The sequence below is a fragment of the Podarcis gaigeae genome, assembly GCF_964106915.1.
Source record: "Podarcis gaigeae genome assembly, chromosome: 12".
NCBI classification, from domain to species: domain Eukaryota; kingdom Metazoa; phylum Chordata; class Lepidosauria; order Squamata; family Lacertidae; genus Podarcis; species Podarcis gaigeae.
This window is the reverse complement of record NC_139688.1, coordinates 57,380,584-57,399,856: the sequence shown is the minus strand read 5'-3', so window position 1 is coordinate 57,399,856 and position 19,273 is coordinate 57,380,584. Positions and strand designations below refer to the sequence as shown.

The window sequence follows — 19,273 nt, the reverse complement described above, 5'->3', positions numbered from 1 at the left end:
ATTGTATAGATGTGTTTTGGGTTTTTTTAAAAAGGATTTTACTGATTGTGTTTATTGTAATCAGTTTTAGTATTTCTGTTATATTTATAAGTCACTTTGAGCCATTTCCATGAGTAATATGTATAATAATTATAAAAAAGAAAATATTAACAAAAATTCTTCTTAGAGTATCTGCTCTTTTGTGCATACTATGACTTCAGCATTTATTTTTAGTCTAAACAAATGCTGCCATTAACCACAACTGTCATTTGCAATTTCTTTTAAACCCCTATGACTGTTGCATGCATCCCTGGGGGTGTTGGTTTGCATTTACTGTTGATACTGAGCAGATTTCCAAAAACATTCTAATACAAAACAAGGATCATCTGTTTTCTGGGAAAACTAAAAAGAAACTCAGGATGCAATATCTTTCTTTCCGTAGAAAAATGGAGAAATGAAAGGATACATAATCTCAACCTGTACCAGTCAAATGCAGGTGTGGGTGTTTTAAATCCCAATATGACTTGTTAAATTATTTCATTACCCATTTCAGAGATTTCACTCTTTATTCCTACATCCAGGTCCTGCTATCCATCTGCTTGTTATCCTCAAATTTACTTGTCCAAATACAAAGAATTGTGCCCAGACCTCACTACATACACGGCTCATTCAGATATCGAAACAGCCAGAGTTTGCCTACTTCCTTACTTGTTCGTGCTTTGCTGGTCAGCAGCTGCCATTTTCAGGCAGAAACCATGGAGAGGTGGGGGGGGTAGAGTTTGGACAAATCAGGGAGCAGGGGAGATGGGACAAATCAGCTTTTCCTTTGCCTCTCTTTTGCTAGCTGGTTGCAGCCTTTTTAGGAAGAAGCCATGGCAGGAGAGGGGAAGAGACATTAGAAATGTTCTCATAGGAATCAATGGAAATCCTGGACTTGTTATGCAAATGCTTGCCTAACAAACGATTTCCAGGGAATGCACTGTGTTCAGGTAAGCAGGACCTGCATGTATTTCAAACTCCTTGTTACTCAGAAATTAGACGCTATAATAAATTTACTGGATGAAGAAAACAGCAAGCTATAATCTGATATTTCAGCAAGCCACTCAAAACATTTATGATATGGGTGGGATGAGGCATACTGAAGATTAAATATATGTTTAAGGCATATATTTCTGCCTATAGATCTAGGTGCAAAATGGTGATAAAGCTTTGTTATATCGGTATAATGAAATGGCAGCACACAACTGGTAGAAATGAAAGAAGGCTGTTCCATTAGCTGTATTTACAATCTGCCAGTGCATCTAGACTGGCAGTTTTAAAAGTACATGCAATCACAATTATGCTAACCTACTTCAGTTTTAGCTCCTTTTACTTCCTAAAACGAGTAAAATATTAAAAAGAAGCCTTAACAGAATCCTACGAATACTACTATGAGTAAGCTACCAGCATTTCTTATATTCAATAGCTCAAACAGAGATTTAAAAGTGATACGCTATGGAAGTGAAATACATGTATTATAGAAAAAGAAAAACTTTGTGCATACTTCGGTCTCTTTTTAAGATGTGGCTGCACTGGTGTTTTTTTCTCTTCTGGACTTCTGGATAAATCATCTCCTCCAGGCAACTCAGGTGGCAGAGGCAGATCTTCCAGCAAGTGACGCAATTTCTTCTCCACTTCTTTCTTAACAGCTTTCACAGAAATGCTCCCTTGAAAACTAGAGAAATATAGACAAACCTTTGGTAGCTTCCTATTTCAAAATCCGATGCCAGAAATCTAAGTCAGTTTTCCATAGTACAGCCTTCTCTAGCATTAATTTTGAATATGTGAAGGCATAAGCAACTGGAAATCAAATTTGCAAATATGTTAATAATATTAATAATCTAATATTAATATTATACTAGAATTTGAGGCTAGAGCATTTGCCTAATCATTCAGAAATTTAAATAACAGGCATTTTTCAACACAACTCTGACATATAGGGAGCTCCAGCTAATTTGGGTATTATCTGTTACATGTTCATGCCTGGCAGTATACATGCCTGGCAGTATATTAAGATTTATTTTTCTGAAACTTATTTGACTATTACACTCCCCATAGCAGGGGTGTAATTAGACCCACCCGGTCTCTCCATTTGAGCTGTGAGGCCATTTCTACCAAGCCATGCCCACCCACCCTCCAGCCAATGCCATATAGGACATCAGGTATGAGCAGGTAAGGACAGGACTTGGCCAAAATGATGCCGATCACCTGGTCTACAGTGTCTGCAAAGACCTTTTAAAACATCAGGGCAAGATAGCACTCTGAGAGGATTTCTGAAGACCCCTGCAGGCTGGAAAGGTCACCCAACATAATTGTGATGCCAGGTGGCTGACAGGCGGGTAGGGGAATCCATCAGACTAGAATGGTTCCTCAGCCCTGCACCATAGCATATGAGAACCAATTTCTGCAGTGTCTACCTACATGATGTATATAGGACAGATTAAGACTGGCTGTTATAGAGGGTTCTCAAACAAAATTCCAGTATGAAGGTGCTTGTTTTTTTCAATGTCCCTCTTATTAGTTTAATTTTTTTTAAATACTATATTTACAAGGGCTCAAAACTTTGAATTTTAAATTGTCTTAAGTTTACATGGAATAAATAATGGTAAAATTCGGTTGTAATGCCAAAGTTAGTATCTTCTGGAATAACCGGGAGATAATGGTATTTCCAATGTTCTATTCCTTTTTATTCCATATACAGTCAAACCTTGGTTGTTGATTGTAATCCGTTCCGGAAGACTGTTCGACTTCCGAAATGTTTGACAACCAAGGCGCAGCTTTCGATTGGTTGCAAGAGCTTCTTGCACTCAAGTGGAAGCTGCGGCGGATGTTCGGGTTCCGAAAAATGTTCGGAAACTGGAGCATTTACTTCCGGGTGTTCGGGAGTCGAAACGTATGATAACGGAGGCGTTCGAGAACCGAGGTTTGACTGTAGAGTGCTTCCACTCCCCCCCCCCCCCAATACACAGGTTGAATGGATCTGCATCTATGGATATTTAAGTGTAATCCCACAATAAGCAATAATACAATTCAGGAACATGGGCATAGCCAGGGGTGGTGGCAGGGAGGTGACTGCCCCCACAATCAATCAAAATCAATACAAATCTGAGGTTCTGCGCCCCCCCCCGCCATGAAAGTCTGCCACCCAACAAAAATCCTGGCTACGCCCATGTTCAGGAAGATTAAGTATGACTTGCTATTATGATTTATTATGATTTGAATAACAGATATACTCATGCATTTTCCAGGTACCACTAATGTTGCAAGAATTTTAACTTCTTAGCTAGTTCAACTTTGTTTTTAAATTGTTGACTAATTTTCTGCTGAGGGTCTTTTGAGGCTGAAACATATACATATGTACCATGTTATTCCATTAGGTTTATCAGTCTTATCTCATGTACAGCTATTGGTAGATGTTTTGGGTTCATTTTATTAATCAATTTATTCAAATTAAATGTTTCTACACACTTTCTTCCTTGTTCATCCTTTATTTATTTATTTATTTATTTATTTATTTCTCAACCTTCACCTTACGGTCCCAAGACAAGGACAGAACTGGTACAGAACTGTGGAGAATTACCAAAGGTAAAGAGGAAAGTAAAGGTAAAGGAAGGTGGGATCAATCTGCTTATGCCCTCCCTCACCTGGGACAATCTATATGGCCAAAAAATGAAGAACACTGTTGCCAAAAATACAACTCAATTCAGCTATCACACTCTATTTTGTTTGTTACAGTAAAGGTACGTGTCAACCTGGCAAGGAGCCGAAGACAGGCTCAGACACAGGTTTGGTTAGTCTGAACTCAACAGTATTTACTCAGAAGTCCAACAAGGTTTCATTCCTAAAAACATTAAAGGTAAAGGTAAAGGTACCCCTGCCCGTACGGGCCAGTCTTGACAGACTCTGGGGTTGTGCGCCCATCTCACTCAAGAGGCCAGGGGCCAGTGCTGTCCGGAGACACTTCCGGGTCACGTGGCCAGCGTGACATCGCTGCTCTGGCGAGCCAGAGCCGCACACGGAAACGCCGTTTACCTTCCCGCTGGGAAGCTATTTATCTACTTGCACCCGGAGGTGCTTTCGAACTGCTAGGTTGGCAGGCGCTGGGACCGAGCAGCGGGAGCGCACCCCGCCGCAGGGATTCGAACCGCCGACCTTTCGATCGGCAAGTCCTAGGCGCTGAGGCTTTAACCCACAGCGCGTATAATGATCATCTTCAGTTTCCTCATTCTTACTCCGAGAGAAAAAAGACGTTTGCTATATCAGTTCAGCAGTTGCAGCTATCTTTGTAAAGAAACCATTGTTGTTCACTCCAGTAGCAACCGCTCTCAATATGGCCACTGCCATAGCTAGCCACAAATGGCATTGTTTGCAAAGAAAAACAACTATTGAGGAATCATAGCAGGTGGGAAGAAACAAGACATATGATGGTGAATTCCTTCAAGCTGTGATCCTATACACACTTATATGTACTAAGCCCACAGAATTAAACAGGAATGTGCTTATGCGTAGGACATGTAAACCTCTCTTGGAAGCGTAAGAGAGGCGAGAGGCAAGGTGGGGGCTACAAAAAAAAATGAGCAGTCAGAGACTGGGTTGAAAGAGAAGCGGAAAGCCATATGAGATAAACTTCACTGATTTCAGTTCACTAATTAGGTAACAGGTAGGAGGTGGGAGGTGTGTAAAAGAAGAAGAGTTGCATGAACTGGCGTTTACTTGCCGAAACATTGGCTACAGGCTTCTAGTAATATTATGATACAGGTCCACACAAAGTAAATGAGAAAGAGGTAAAAATCTTTTAAGACTGTAGGTCCTTTAATATACTAAGACTGCTATCTGGTCTGTGGATATCAAGAAAAAGTCCTTAACACGGTTCAGGAATATTTTGTCTACAACACCTACAACATACCTGGAGTTGCAATAATCAGGTTGTGAGGTTATTTTCCCCCTTACATACGGCTCATCAAGCATTATTCATACCTTAAACAATGGTACGTAGCATCATCTTAAAAAACAAAACCCAAACAATTTCCAGGTGGAAATTATGTCTTAAGAGAGAAAGTTAAGTATTTTGCAACTCACCTATCTGTATCTTTATCTTCAGGCAGCATAGGTGGAAGAGGCAGGGGTGGAAGCGTGGAGGTTATTAGTGAAACACTGCGATCCTTTTCCTTAGGTGCTACACTTGGTGGGTGGGGCTTGCTTTTCTCTTTCACGGAAGCAGGTTGCAATGGTGGCTTGACAGGAGTGGCTTTACTCTCTTTCGCCACCAAAACTTTTTGCTTAGCAGCTTTCTCTACAGTCAAATTGTTTTCTCCCTTTGTCTCCTGAACAGGGACTTTAGCCTTTGCCTTATCATTTTTCAAGACTGTACCACCTGAAGGGGAAGGTACGTGTTCAGTTTTTATCTTCTTCAGTTCCTTCACATTGTTCGCTTGAGGAATGGTCAACCCAGTGTTTTCAGCGCTTCCCTTTGTAGGTGTAGATGTGTTTGAAGCTTTCGCATTGGCCTTCGCTGCCTCTGCTGCTCTAGCCTTTTTGTTCTTATTCAACTCTGCAGCCAGGCTACTTTTTAGAGTCAGAGTACTAGGAGAAATACTCGACTGCCGACTTCTGGATCTTGATAATCTGTGCCTACTGCGGGATCTTGAGTGCCTTGATGAATAAGGGCTTCTGCTTCTGGATTTTGCTGATCTTCTGTTTAGAAGAGTAAAGATTTAGTCAGTGCCTATTTTTATATTCCACCATCTTTCTCTTTATTGAACAGCTTTTACAACCATTTCATTAGTATGTTTGCAGGGTAACTGACTTCTTGCTTAGAACCCTTTAGCAACAGCAGGAAATAATGTGATATATTTTACAACAGTGTTTTCCTTCTCTGTTCTAGGCACTGTAAACTTGACTGAACATAAATCAGCTCCACTCTTCGTTTTGAGATCAGTGCGGTCAGGATTTAATCCAAGAAAGCTTTAAAATTATTTTTAGTACTAACAGTTTTGACTTTCACTACACCAGTAAGAGAACTTCTATAACATTTTCTCTCAGGCACAAAAGGTAAAAGCACTTAAAAACTTTTGAATAGGAAATACTTGGGAGTACAAATAGGAAGAGTGGTTCAAATCAAATCAGGCTAGCTATTTAAATTTTTATGTTAAACCAGTCTACTGTGACTTATGTCATCCTTACTGTTGAACTACAATTTCCATCAGCCCCAAACACCAAGGCCAAGGTTGAAGAAGGCTGACTTAAAACTTAAATGTACTTAGAGAATGAACATTTAATATCACACAGTAATAATTAAGCTATATATACACTGTGAGTGCCTTAATGTAACAGTACATTCAGCTACAAATGTGCATGAAAATTGCACCTGTCAACACTAGTCTGGCTTGGAAAAAATAATTCCAACCATTTATTTTCTTTATTTTCAGGAGCCCTTTTATGCAAGATGCCACTGAGCAGTATTACCAGCCCTGTATAGGGAAGTTTTTAATGTTTTATGTCTTACTGTGTTTTAATTTGTTGGAAGCCACCCAGAGTGGCTGCAGCAACCCAGTCAGATGGGTGGCATATAAATAATAAATTATTGTTGTTGTTGTTGTTGTTGTTGCTATTACTAGTATATCAGGCCAACACTCCTGTACAGTAGAAACTTGGTATAAATTTATATTATTGATATTCAGCTCCTCTATAGGTTTTCACATACCTGCTCTAAAGCAGGCATCCCCAAACTCGGCCCTCCAGATGTTTTGGGACTACAATTCCCATCATCCCTGAACACTGGTCCTGTTAGCTAGGGATGGGAGTTGTAGTCACAAAACTTCTGGAGGGCCAAGTTTGGGGATGCCTGCTCTAAAGGATCAATAACACGTGGCTGACAGGTGGGCAGAACCACCCAGCTACCAAACTCACAGCTTTGCAAGTCTCTTTGCTGCTTCCAAAAGCACTGTATCCAGCATACAGGATCTTTCCAAAGATCAGGAGAACAGCAACTGCTTGCTGTTTGGAAAGAATTGCCTGCATAAAAGGGTCTTTACTAAGATCTTCAACAAGTCCTTACACCAGTCTATTGTCCCACCCTGCCTGAAGTCGTCAACTATTGTTCCTCTGCCTAAAAAATCCACAATCAGTAGTCTGAACGACTACAGACCAGTTGCACTGACTCCAATCATCATGAAGTGTTTTGAGAAACTGGTGCGCCGTCACATTATTTCCTGTCTTCCATCAACTTTTGACAACTACCAGTTTGCATACAGGGCAAATAGATCCACGGAAGACGCTATCACTACCACTCTCCATGCTGCTCTGTTCCATCTGGAGCAGCCGGGGAGTTATGTGAGGCTGCTGTTTGTGGATTTTAGCTCTGCTTTTAACACTATCCTCCCCCATAGACTGGTGTCCAAGCTAGAGGCGATTGGACTCTCCAACTCCACCTGTCTCTGGGTTTTGGACTTTTTGTCAGAACGTTCTCAGAGGGTTAGAGTAGGGTCACATATGTCCACAGCCCTTAGCCTTAACACCGGCTCACCACAGGGTTGTGTGTTGAGTCCCCTGCTCTATACTCTCTATACGTATGATTGTACAGCCATTTATTCCAGCAACAAAATCATCAAGTTTGCTGATGACACTACGGTGGTGGGGCTCATTTCAGGAGGGGATGAGTCCGCCTATCGGGACGAGGTGGAGCGGCTTTGTGCTTGGTGTGGAGAGAACAATCTGGCTCTTAATACGACTAAGACCAAGGAACTGGTGGTGGATTACAGGGAAAAAAAGGCGGACATTCAGCCCTTGTATATCAACGGGGAACGGGTGGAGAGGGTGGCGGAATTCAGGTTTTTGGGAGTGACTATCGATCAGGGCATGACTTGGAGCGCAAATACCACTGCTCTGGTGAAGAAGGCCCAGCAGAGAATTTATTTCCTCAGACTTTTAAAGAAGAACAATCTGAGTGAGAGACTGCTGGTGTCCTTCTACCGAGGCTCCATAGAGAGCATTCTCACATACTGTATTTGTGCCTGGTTCTCCAGCTGTACAGCTAGGAAGAGGAAGGTGCTCCAGAAGGTCATAACCACAGCCCAAAGGATTATTGGTCATCCCCTCCCATCTTTGGAAGAACTGTACGGTTCCCGTTGTCTTAGGAAAGCAAACAATATCCTGCAGGATGCATCTCACCCGGGACACAGTCTGTTTGTACTACTGCCTTCTGGCAGGAGATACAGAAACATCAAGTCAAGGACAAATAGACTGAAAAATAGTTTCTATCCAAGAGCTGTGGCCTTCTTAAATGCAGTAACTCGATAGTGTGACCTGGGAGTTTGATGGGTGTGGGTGTGGGTGTGGGTGTGGCTGGAATGTGGTTTGTTTGGTTGTTGTTGTTGTGTTGCTTTTGTTGTTTTTAAGGGATGGCATCCAATTTCGTTGCACTTGTGCAATGTTGCACTTGTGTAATGACAATAAAGAATCTATCTATCTATCTATCTATCTATCTGCATGTAGGACTTTGCTGTGGCCAGCAGATCTTTCCAAAGACAGGTGTTTATCTCCTCCTCTCCCAATCCTGACTGGGAGAGGAGAAAAGCAACTGCTTTTTGGAAGATCAGCTGTAGGCAGGAGCCTTATGCTCATATATATAAGTGATAGACTATCACCTCTAATTATTTGCATATTCTTTTATGTTGTTAGATTATTGATATTTATTAATATAAATTAAAAATAAATGAATAAATATATCCAGCTTTATAACTGGAGGTCCAACTGGAATCAGTATCAAAAACCTCCTTTCACTAACTGGAACCTCTCCTGGCTATTGTTATCCATGTTCTGATAACCTCCAGATTAAACTACAGCCATTTATTGGATTTCTGCTCACTTGGAAATCTACTTGGAACCTTCAGTTACCCCCAAACATTGCTGTTCGCCTAAGCAGGTCAGGCCACTGAGAACACACCTGCTGGTTCTCCAACAGCTTGGCTAGCTGCTGGTTTACTTCTGAAACAATTCAAAATGCTGGTGGCTTACCCTTAAAATCCTATACAGCTTGAGACCTGGGGATCTGAAAAAGGAACCATCTTCTCCCACATGAACCTATCATACACTAATATTTTCTGAGGTCCTTCTCAGGATGTTAGGAAAGTGCAGACCTTCTCAGCTGTGGCACCCTGTGTTTGGAATATTCCTTATGATGCCAGAAGGAACTCTTTTTCCTACATGCATTCTTAATCTCTGGCTGAGTGTGGCGTTATCGGCTGTTGTGCTTTTGGGCTGCTTTACTGTAAAAGTTTTACTCTTTACTGTAGTTTGATATTATAGTTGTTGTTGTTTTTTATTACTATTTCTCAGCTGCCTTTAAAACACATGTACTGAAGAGCAACATAAAAATACCTCAAATACCCACCCACTCAGTTTTTACAAGTTTAAGAAAGATGCAAATTCACACTCATTTACTGAACTTCTGATTTAACTTAAATTTAATTTCCTTCTCCATGGTACTGCTGGCAGTATTGTTATCAGATACACTATTGTATAATTTAGTGCTACATTGCCTGTAATATGGTGCAATGCAACCACTGAAATAATTCTTTAGCATAGGGGTGGGGGGAATTCAGGCACATGTGGTATGCCCCACAGAGAAATTTACGGTCTGCAAATAAAAACATCCTAAAGATCCCAGGCCACAGAGAAGTTAGGCTGGCCTCAATTAGAGCCAGGGCTTTCTTGGCCGCTGCTCCAATCTGGTGGAACGCTCTGTCACAAGAGACTAGGGCCCTGCAGGACCTGACATCTTTCCGCAGGGCCTGCAAGACAGAGCTGTTCCACCAAGCCTTTGGTCAGGGCACAGCCTGACCCCCTCCTCTGGCAATCTGCACAGAATTTTGCTTGATGGTTGCCATTAATTTGATCTTAAGTTGATTTTAATTGATTTTGTAATGAATGTTTTTAAAATGTTGGACTGTTTTTATTGTTGTTAGCCGCCCTGAGCCCAGCTTCGGCTGGGGAGGGCGGGATATAAATAAAATTTATTATTATTATTATTATTATTACTCAAAGTGAACGCATTTTGACACCATTTTCAATTCCTATCCTGCATACCTTGAATAGCTCAAGGGAAATTCCAATTGTTTCCTTTTCTCGAAGACAATTCAGATGTCCAGACCTGAAATGCTACTAAGCCACCCAAATTACACATGCAAAATCAGAATGAGCAGGAAACAAAATTAAACAACTATTGTTCTAAAAACTGCTTTCAGTAAAACTTTCAGGATGCTAAACTCCAGTGTTACCTCTGCATGCAAATATAAGCTTGTATTCAGAATGGCAGTGAGAAGCCACTCATGCAAAAGGCTTTCCTGACACTCCTCCCTACTGCACTGTAGAAGTGTCTGCAAAAGCATCTCCTGAAGGGGGGTGTGTGTGTGTGGAGAGAACGAGACCAGGCTCACCCAAGCTGACTCTGCTCAATTTTCATTTCCCCTGCAGCCCCATAAATATAATCACCAAACCCCCCTTACTGCAATTACTACTTTTTCAAAGCGTCAATACAATTATTAAACATAAACTCAACTGATCTGAAGCTACCCACTGAAAATTAAGTAACTATATGAATTTTCTTTGCTTACTTTCAGTTTTTTATGTTCTGAAATATGAGTAATTCCAATACCATGCAAGTTTGCAATCCCAGAGGCAGCCAAGCATTTTGGACTATTTATGTCAGGAATACAACTGGATCCAAGTAGGAAATTGTATTTGGCCAATGGACTGGATCTAAAACTGGCCCACTCTTTCTGGGCAATTTTGACAAGTGAGTGGAGCCACACATCTGGCATATGCCATCATTTCAAATGAATAATCAGAAGTGCCTCCAAGCACCCTCTAGATTCTTCCTCTTTCTGACTTTGGCTTTACATAAAACCATGACTGCAAAGGAAGATTATTTCCTTGCAGACTCAAGCACTGTGCATCTGAAAGCAAACTCCAAACATGACAGGGATACTGCACAAAGGAACTGATCAGGTGTTTAAATTCAGCACTGAAAGCTTCTCGTAAGATAAGTCTGCACCCATGATCTCTGAAGTGGAATCATCCTAGTGGGACTTGTATTTGGCACCCAATCTAAAAGGTGCTGAGTGCAAGCCCCACTTGCAGAACAACAATCAGGAGTGCACTGATTGTTCCTTTGCAGTCATGGCTAACTACCTCACATCTAACATTGCATAATGTCAGGTGTGCAGCAGAGGACCCATGGTCTGGAGCAACCTTTTTCAACCATGGGACCGTCTACCGTCCCTCAGACCATGCGGTGGGCCAGACTATTTTTTTTTGGGGGGGGGAATGTACCAATTCCTATGCCCCACAAATAACCCAGAGATGCATTTTAAATAAAAGGACACTTTCTACTCATGTAAAAATATGCTGATTCCCGGACCGTCTGTGTGCTGCATCCAGCCCACATGCCTTAGGTTGCCTACCCCTGGTCTGGAGGCTCACTACCTGTGATTTATCGGGAGATTAAGAAGTGTGTACTATATTTTTCCTCCAGCACTAGAAACCCGTAAATTTCACATGTGAAAGGAAGGGGCAATGACACACAAGAGAGAAAGAAAACCACTAAAGGTATAGAACTGACCATGATCCATTTTTAGCTATAATTCCAGGGGTTGAGGATGCTGAGGAACAAAAGTAAGTTTAGTTACACTTTTCAATACAAACATTTTGTTGAAAAGAATAATATGGTAAAATTCAAGGCTATCTTGAAGATTTGGAGAAACTTCTTAACTTTACACGCCTTACAGCAGGAGTTGCAAAGTATGCTGGCTAGGATAGTACAGTGGCACCTCGGGTTAAGAACTTAATTCGTTCTGGAGGTCCATTCTTAACCTGAAACTGTTCTTAACTTGAAGCACCACTTTAGTTAATGGGGCCTCCTGCTGCCGCTGCACTGCTGCGCAATTTCTGTTCTCATCCTGAAGCAAAGTTTTTAACCCGAGGTACTACTTCTGGGTTAGCGGAGTCTGTAACCTGAAGTGTCTGCAACCCAAGGTACCACTGTACTATTATATATTAGGACACTAAACCAACTCTCTATCAGTGTATACCAACCATGCCAAGTCTATTGTATAATTTACTATTTATCGATTTTATCCAAGACTTCCTCTCGAAGGAGTCCAAGGTAGCCAAACAACTCAGCAGAATTAAAAACATTTACAAGAAAATTTAAAAGCTATGCACATTCTCCATCTATAATGCCAGTAACTGCAATCCCCACAGAATGGCTCAGTCTCTGCTCCTGCCCAGCTGACACTGTAACAGGTGTCAGAAAGTGGATTCTTGCTTGTGTACTATGCTTTGCTACTTGTGAACTGTAACCATTAAGCTGTGACCTGCCTTTTTCTCCAGTGAATCTTCTTGTTCCTTCACACACACACACACACACACACACACACACACACACACACACGTTCCATTCCAGGCCCCAAAGTTTTGTCCAGTGGTGCCTCGCAAGACGAAATTAATTCGTTCCGCAAGTCTTTTCGTCTTGCGAGTTTTTCGTCTTGCAAAGCACGGTTTCCCATAGGAATGCATTGAAAATCAATCAATGCGTTCCTATGGAAACCGCCTTCAGACCAGGTCCGGGGACAGTCTGTCCCCCGACCTCTTCTGAAGGCCGGTGGGGGGCAAAAGTCTTTGCTCCCCCCCGCCTGCCTTCAAAAGCCGTCCAGGAGCATTTTAAAATCGCCCTGGGACAGCGGATTCTCCGCTATCCCGGGGCGATTTAAAAGCCCCCGGGAAGGCAGGCAGGGGGGGACAAAGACTTTTGCCCCCCGCCAGCCTTCAGAAGAGGTCCTGGACTTGGAGAGTCCTCTGGAGAGCTTGGAGAGCCCTCTGGACCTCTTCTGAAGGCGGGCGGGGGGGCAAAGGTTTTTGTCCACCCTGCCTGCCTTCCCGGGGGCTTTTAAATCGCCCCGGGACAGCGGAGAATTCCTCCGCTGTCCTGGGGCGATTTTAAAATGCTCCCAGACGGCTTTTGAAGGCAGGCGGGGGGGAGCAAAGACTTTTGCCCCCCCCGCCCGCCTTCAGAGGAGGTCCAGAGGGCTCTCCAAGCTGCGGATAGCAGCCTGCTGCCCCGCGCGAGGGCCACTCTTAAGCAGAGCGCCCCTCGCGCGGGGCAGACATTCGCCGCTTGGGGAAGTCCTGCAGGGCTCCCCAAGCTGCGAATGTCTGCCCCGCGCGAGGGGCGCTCTGCTTAAGAGCGCCCCTCGTGCGGGGCAGCAGGCTGCTATCCGCAGCCTAGGCGGGAACTCTTCTGAAGGCTGGCGGGGGAGAAGGGCTTTTCTTCCCACCGCCAGCCTTCAGAACAGCCTTCTGAATGTTGGCGGTGGGGAGGAAAACCTTCCTCCCACCGCAAGTCTTCAAGACAGGTCCAGGAACAGAGGAGAAGCGCTGCGCACCTTCCCCTCTGTTCCCGGACCTGTCCTGAAGGCTTGCGGTCGGAGGAGGGCTTTCCCCCCACCAACATTCAGAATGCTGTTCTGAATGTTGGCGGTGGGGAAGAAAAATCCTCCTCCCACCGCAAGCCCCGGGAACAGAGGAGAAGCCCTTCGCGCCTTGTCCTCTGTTCCCAGACCTCCCACCGCAAGCCTTAGGACAGGTCCGGGAACAGAGGAGAAGGCGCGCTGCGCTTCCCCGCTGTCCCCGGAGATTTCCCTATGAGCTTTCATCTTGCGAAGCAAGCCCATAGGGAAATTCGTCTTGCGATGCCGCTAAAAATCGGAAAACCCTTTCGTCTTGCGGGTTTTTCCTTTAGCGAGGCATTCGTCTTGCGGGGCACCACTGTACTTAGATAATGGATTGCAATTCTATTCAATAACTATCTACTCTGGAAAAATAAACCTCATCTATTGGCACCCTCCCTCAGAAACATAATAAAAAACTTTGGTTTATCACCTCTGGTTTGACAATAATAATTATCAAAACATTACAAGTCAAATACCACAAACAGGAGTTTCATCTGAAACTCTCTTCCATTAGTATTTACCATGACAGAATATTGAGGGGGCTGGGAGAGAGAAAGCATGTGTGTGAGTGTGTGATCACATGCACATACATCTTAAATTACTAGCTCCTAAATGATATAACCCTCTCATGGTGGAGGGAGTAGGGTTTAAGGGGCAAGGGGGGATTTGAAACAAGGGGGGATTTGAAACAAAAAACCTTGCAAGTTGTCATCCATGCACTTGCCCTACTGGCAAGCCCTACCTAATCAGTGTGGAATGGGCGTCATGCCATAAATAACTATGCACCTGAGGTTCAAACATTACAGACAGCTACTGCTGTAGCTCTTGCTGCATTCCACCCATCCACAATGTAAAAAGCCAACTGTAGCACAGGGGTGGGGAACCTCTGATCCACAGACTGATCACACTGCAATTTTGCCATGAGGCCATTTTCCTCAAACCACACCCACCAATCAGCTGATGTCACTCTGGAGGACCCTAATCATTTTCCAGCTGAAAGTGGGGTGCAGCTCAGCTTGTTGAGATAAGGGTTCTGCATATGGTTAAACAGATAAAGCAGGAGACCTCCAACTTCCTAAACTGTCGCTGTCCTTTAAACTGTGCTGACCATCCTTCCTTTGAAGTAGAATCCTCAGGTTGCATCTCTCTCACTTCCGCCTCCTCCTCTCACTTCTCCCTTGGACCTGGAGATGAGACATCATCTTGGATCTAGCTCCTGACAACAAAGGAACCAGCATGGCTTTCTTGGCTCTCCAACTTGTTACATTAGGTAGAGCCAAAGAACTCTTTCCTACCAACATATGTATTTTCCAATAATAAACATGGCATAAAGGACTACAATTGGGAGGAGACGAATTGGGGGGGGGGGTCCTTCCCTTGTGCAAGAAGTGTTTCCACTAGCACAATGCCACCACAGAACACTTTCGAAAACTGATTTGGAAGCTATGAACAGAAGTTATGTGAACCAGAGTCTTAACTGGTGCTAAAACGAGTTGAATGATTCTCTGTATCAAACAGGAGTATGGACTACTGAAAATGTTGACTTCAATTAAGCAGTAATTCCATATGCGTATACATAGGCAACTCTCCATTTACACAGGGGTTACATTCTGCATACCCAAAAGGTCGCCTGTATCAGCTCAGTTGATGGGCTGGAAGAACCTTTCCCTGTTCCCACCTGTCAGCTGTGTGAGAGCCTGTCCCTCTGGCTTGCAAACATGAAGTGACAGATCAACTGCCGCAGCAGAGGGGCAGGAAAGGCTCTTCCCCACCCATCAGCTGTGCTAGTGAAGCCATGTGGGTAAATGGGGAGTTGTCTGTACTGTGTAGGAAAAGAGGAATTGAAATTTGCAGTAATGAGCTACAAAAACTAACAAAGACTACAATTCTATAAACACTTACCTGGAAATAAGCTCCATTGAACTCAGTGGGGCTTGCTTTGCACATACAGAATTGCATTGCAGGTCTGCAAAGTAAATGCAAGCCAAGCCCTAAACCAAACAGTAGTCCTCCCTACTACAAGACTGATATATTGGTCATCTAAGTGAAACAGAGAGAGCTCATAAAGTGCTTTTCAAGGGATAAGACAACAGTCATAACAGACAGGATTAGGTCAAGGGAGGTTTTTCAAAACCAGAGTAGCTACTGGCAGACATATGTTCCTAGAAAACTTCTTGTCATGTTACCAAGCCCTTATCTCAACCCAAAAAGGTGATGTAGAAAGCACTCCTGCTTTATGTATTGATATAGAAGTCAAACAAAAACTGAGCTGTTCAAAACTGAACAGTAATCGAAACCTTATCTAAAGAATGCATCCCAAGTCTTAAAACAATCTTCCCATTTTCTATGAAGAGACAGTATCAAATTTAACAACTTCAGCAGCCAAATGCAACCAAGAATTCCATGCAGGTGAGTGAGCTGACTGGCTGAGAAAGCATAGAAAATTCTGTCTCTCCTGTCAGCCCATCTGGTTCTCACTGCAGAAGGAAAACCCTTTCCTATATCACAGAAACAGAATAGCAGAGGAGATGTAGATCATGCAGTCATTCCTCCACCAGTCCCCTTGGTAGAAGACAATTTTTATACTAGCCTATTAAGAAGCTACTTCCTTGGCAGCAAAGGCAGAAACATAGGCTAGTAACTTGCAGCCACATTGCGTTGCAGATAACAGCCTGTTTTTACACAGTATAATATTTGAGGAAACACTTCTGTAGTGTACTGAGAAATGATATCAGTGAAATCCTACACATGTCAACTTGCAAGTACGCCCCACTAAGTTCAGTGTCACTTACTTCCAAAGAATCATGCATAGGATTGCAGCCTACTTTGCTTAAGCTGTAAAACATTTAGAAGTGAATAGTTTTTAGCTCAAAACTTCTTAAGTTTTTCAAAATTTTCAGTTTGAAGTGATTTGGTTCTGAAAGGAATTTCACAATACTTTCAGTGTATGTCACCTGCACCACTCCAGCAGTAACTGATTGTAACTACCCCCTAACCTTTAGCACAATTTAGAAAGAGACCTGTTTAGAAAATACCTATGGCACTTTGCTATGACCCTAAGGTAAAGGTACCCCTGCCCGTACGGGCCAGTCTTGACAGACTCTGGGGTTCTGCGCCCATCTTACTTCAGAGGCCAGGGGCCAGCGCTGTCCGGAGACACTTCCGGGTCACGTGGCCAGCGTGACAAAGCTGCATCTGGCGAGCCAGAGCTGCACACGGAAACGCCGTTTACCTTCCCGCTGGTAAGCGGTCCCTATTTATCTACTTGCACCCGGAGGTGCTTTCGAACTGCTAGGTTGGCAGGCGCTGGGACCGAGCAGCGGGAGCGCATCCCGCCGCAGGGATTCAAACCGCCGACCTTTCGATCGGCAAGTCCTAGGCGCTGAGGCTTTAACCCACAGCGCCACCTGCGTCCCCGCTATGACCCTAAAGGTTCCATCAAATTAAAGAAATGCCAATTTCGTGTGAAAATTCTCAAACTTGGTAATGGGTTCAAGCCAAAGCTCACCAGCTGAGTTGTATTTCCTACTATGGTCCCACAAGAGAAAGGAAAACGGAGGTGTTTACATATTTAAGACCACAACTTAAAGAGAATTCCCAGCCTATCCCTTTCAGGTCACAATTCCGAACCTTTCCGAAGGAAGGATCCCTCCCAAGCATCCTCTGTTCTGTCAAGGTGGCCCTGCCCCTTACCTGATGGCGGGGCTGTAGGGGCTGCGAGAGCGGCGCCAACTGCTGTACGGGCTGGGTGAAACATCCCCGCCGCGCTCGTAGGAGCTGTGCCGGCTGTAGCTGGGCGAGCGGCGGCGATACGGGCTGAGAGGCGAGCGGGGGCTGAGCGACTTGCGGCTGCGCTGGCTCTGCGAGGCCCTGTGGCTGGGCGGGCTGTCATCGCGGCCGGGGCTCGGCGAGGACCGCTGCCGCCTGTAGGCCTTCGGCTCGGCCTTGTCCTCCCGGTACGCCTTGGGTGTCTCCTTGTAAGCAGAAGGAGGCTCCTTGGCCGCCTTCGCCTGGCTTCGCGGGGCTTTGCTCTGCCGGTCCTTCCTGCTACTACTGCTGCTGCCGCCGCCGCCGCCGCCGCTGCTGGGCGAGACAGCCGAGCCCTTCCTGCGGCCGTCGCTGCCGCCGCCGCTGCTGCTCCGGGGCCCCTCTCGGTCCTGGCCGCCGCTGTGGTTGTGGCGGCTACGGGACTTGGAGGAGGAGGCCTCGGCTCCCCCTACCCGGGCGGCCGAGGCCGCTCCCTCCGGATGCTGCTGCGCCGGCGGCGGCGCTTTGTCCTTGTCCTCCCCCCGCCGCCGGTGCTCGCGGTGGCGCTCCCGGGAGCGCCGGCCGCTGCTGCTGCGGTGCTCCCTCCGCGGCGGCCGCCGGGGGCCCCGCTCCGCCTCGGCGCGGCTGGAGCGCGGCTGGCTGCCGGCGCCTCCGCCCGAGGAGGAGCCCGGGCTCCCCGCGCCGCTCCCCGCCCCGGCCGTCCCGCCGCCCAGCGGCCCCTCCGACTGGGAGCTGACGTCGTCGTACTCCTCGGCCGCCGCTTCCACCAGAGGCCCCAGGCCCGCCCCGCTCCCGCGCCGCTCCGACAGGCCCGCCCCCCCGCGCAACCGGACGCGCCGCCGCTTGTGCCGGGAGCCCGGGCGCCGCTTGCCCCGGGGCCGCTTCCGCTCCCCCCCTTCCCCGCAGCAGGAGGAGCCGGTGGCCGCCAGGAACAGCAGGGACTGCGGCGGCAGCGGCGGCTGCAGGAGCGAGGGCTGCTGCGGCAGCGGCGGCGGCAGCAGCGGGAACAGCAGCGGAGGGGCCGCCGCGGGAGACGCGGGCAGCGGCTGCGGAGAAGGAGCCTGAGGAGGAGCCGGCGGCTGGGCCGACGAGCCGCGCTTCCGCCGCCGGTGATGCAACCGCTTCTTCTCCGCCGCCGGAGACTCGGAGCCGCCCCAGCCCCGGACGCCGCTCCCGCCTCCGGACGAAGACGCCGCCGCCGCCTCCGAAGTGCTCGGCATCGGGACCGCTCCGGCGAACAGGACTCCGTCAAGGCGCCGAGGTCGAGCCCAGAGCAGGAGCCGCCATGGGATCCGGATCCCGAGCGCGCCGGTCTCTTCACATGAGGCGCCCCGGCCTCCTCCTCCTCAGAAGCGTCCCCGGCGGCCCCTGACGCGAACTCTCCGCATTCCCGGCTGGGCCCCGAGTGAGGCCTGGCGCGCCTCGGCCGCCGACAGTCTCCTCAGCCCGCTCCGCGCCGGCGCGCAGGATCCCGCCGCCGCCGCCGCCGCCCACGGCTCGTCGCTTCACGGCCTAAGCCGGAGGTGGCGGGGCAGAGGCGGCCGCCGAACGGTCCCCGTCGCCCGCTTTGCGCTTCTCTCTCTCCCTCACACTCCCACAGAAAGAGACAGAAGGGGAGACCGGCCCGACTGCGCCTGCGCCGTGGCTGAGGTAAAGACGGGGGCAGGCCTATCTGGAGAGCTCGGCTCGCTTCCCTCAGCACGGAGGGATCTCGCGAGGCTTTGCTCCGCTCCCCCCTCCTCCCTTCCCCTACTGAACGGAACTTCCGGCCGGCGGCTTCCTCGACCGCATCCTGGATTCCAGAGGTCATAGGGAACTGCCCCCGATGCGACACTTCCGGTCCCCGGTTGAAACTGGCAGCTCCTCCATGTGCGGGGCAGCAGGGAGAGGGGCGACGCAGGATGTCCGAAAGCGCTCGAAGTTCTCTGGCTTTTTAGAGGCTCGCTTCCGTGGCAGCTCAAATGAAGCGATGTAATTAG

General features: G+C 46.7%; 1 protein-coding gene across 1 annotated transcript in view; it reads right to left on the bottom strand.

The window, feature by feature from the left end:
• The window catches only part of CDK13 (cyclin dependent kinase 13), a 41,553-nt gene extending 22,882 nt beyond the window's left edge, over positions 1–18,671 (bottom strand). Inside the window, exons 1-3 of the mRNA XM_083706249.1 lie at positions 17,220–18,671; positions 5,098–5,712; positions 1,523–1,693 (exon numbers count right to left, since the gene is read on the bottom strand). Of these exons, the coding sequence (XP_083562375.1) occupies positions 1,523–1,693; positions 5,098–5,712; positions 17,220–18,514 (2,081 nt within the window). The 5' untranslated portion in view covers positions 18,515–18,671. The remainder of the gene's footprint in view (positions 1–1,522; positions 1,694–5,097; positions 5,713–17,219) is intronic.
• Positions 18,672–19,273: the final 602 nt, after the last annotated feature.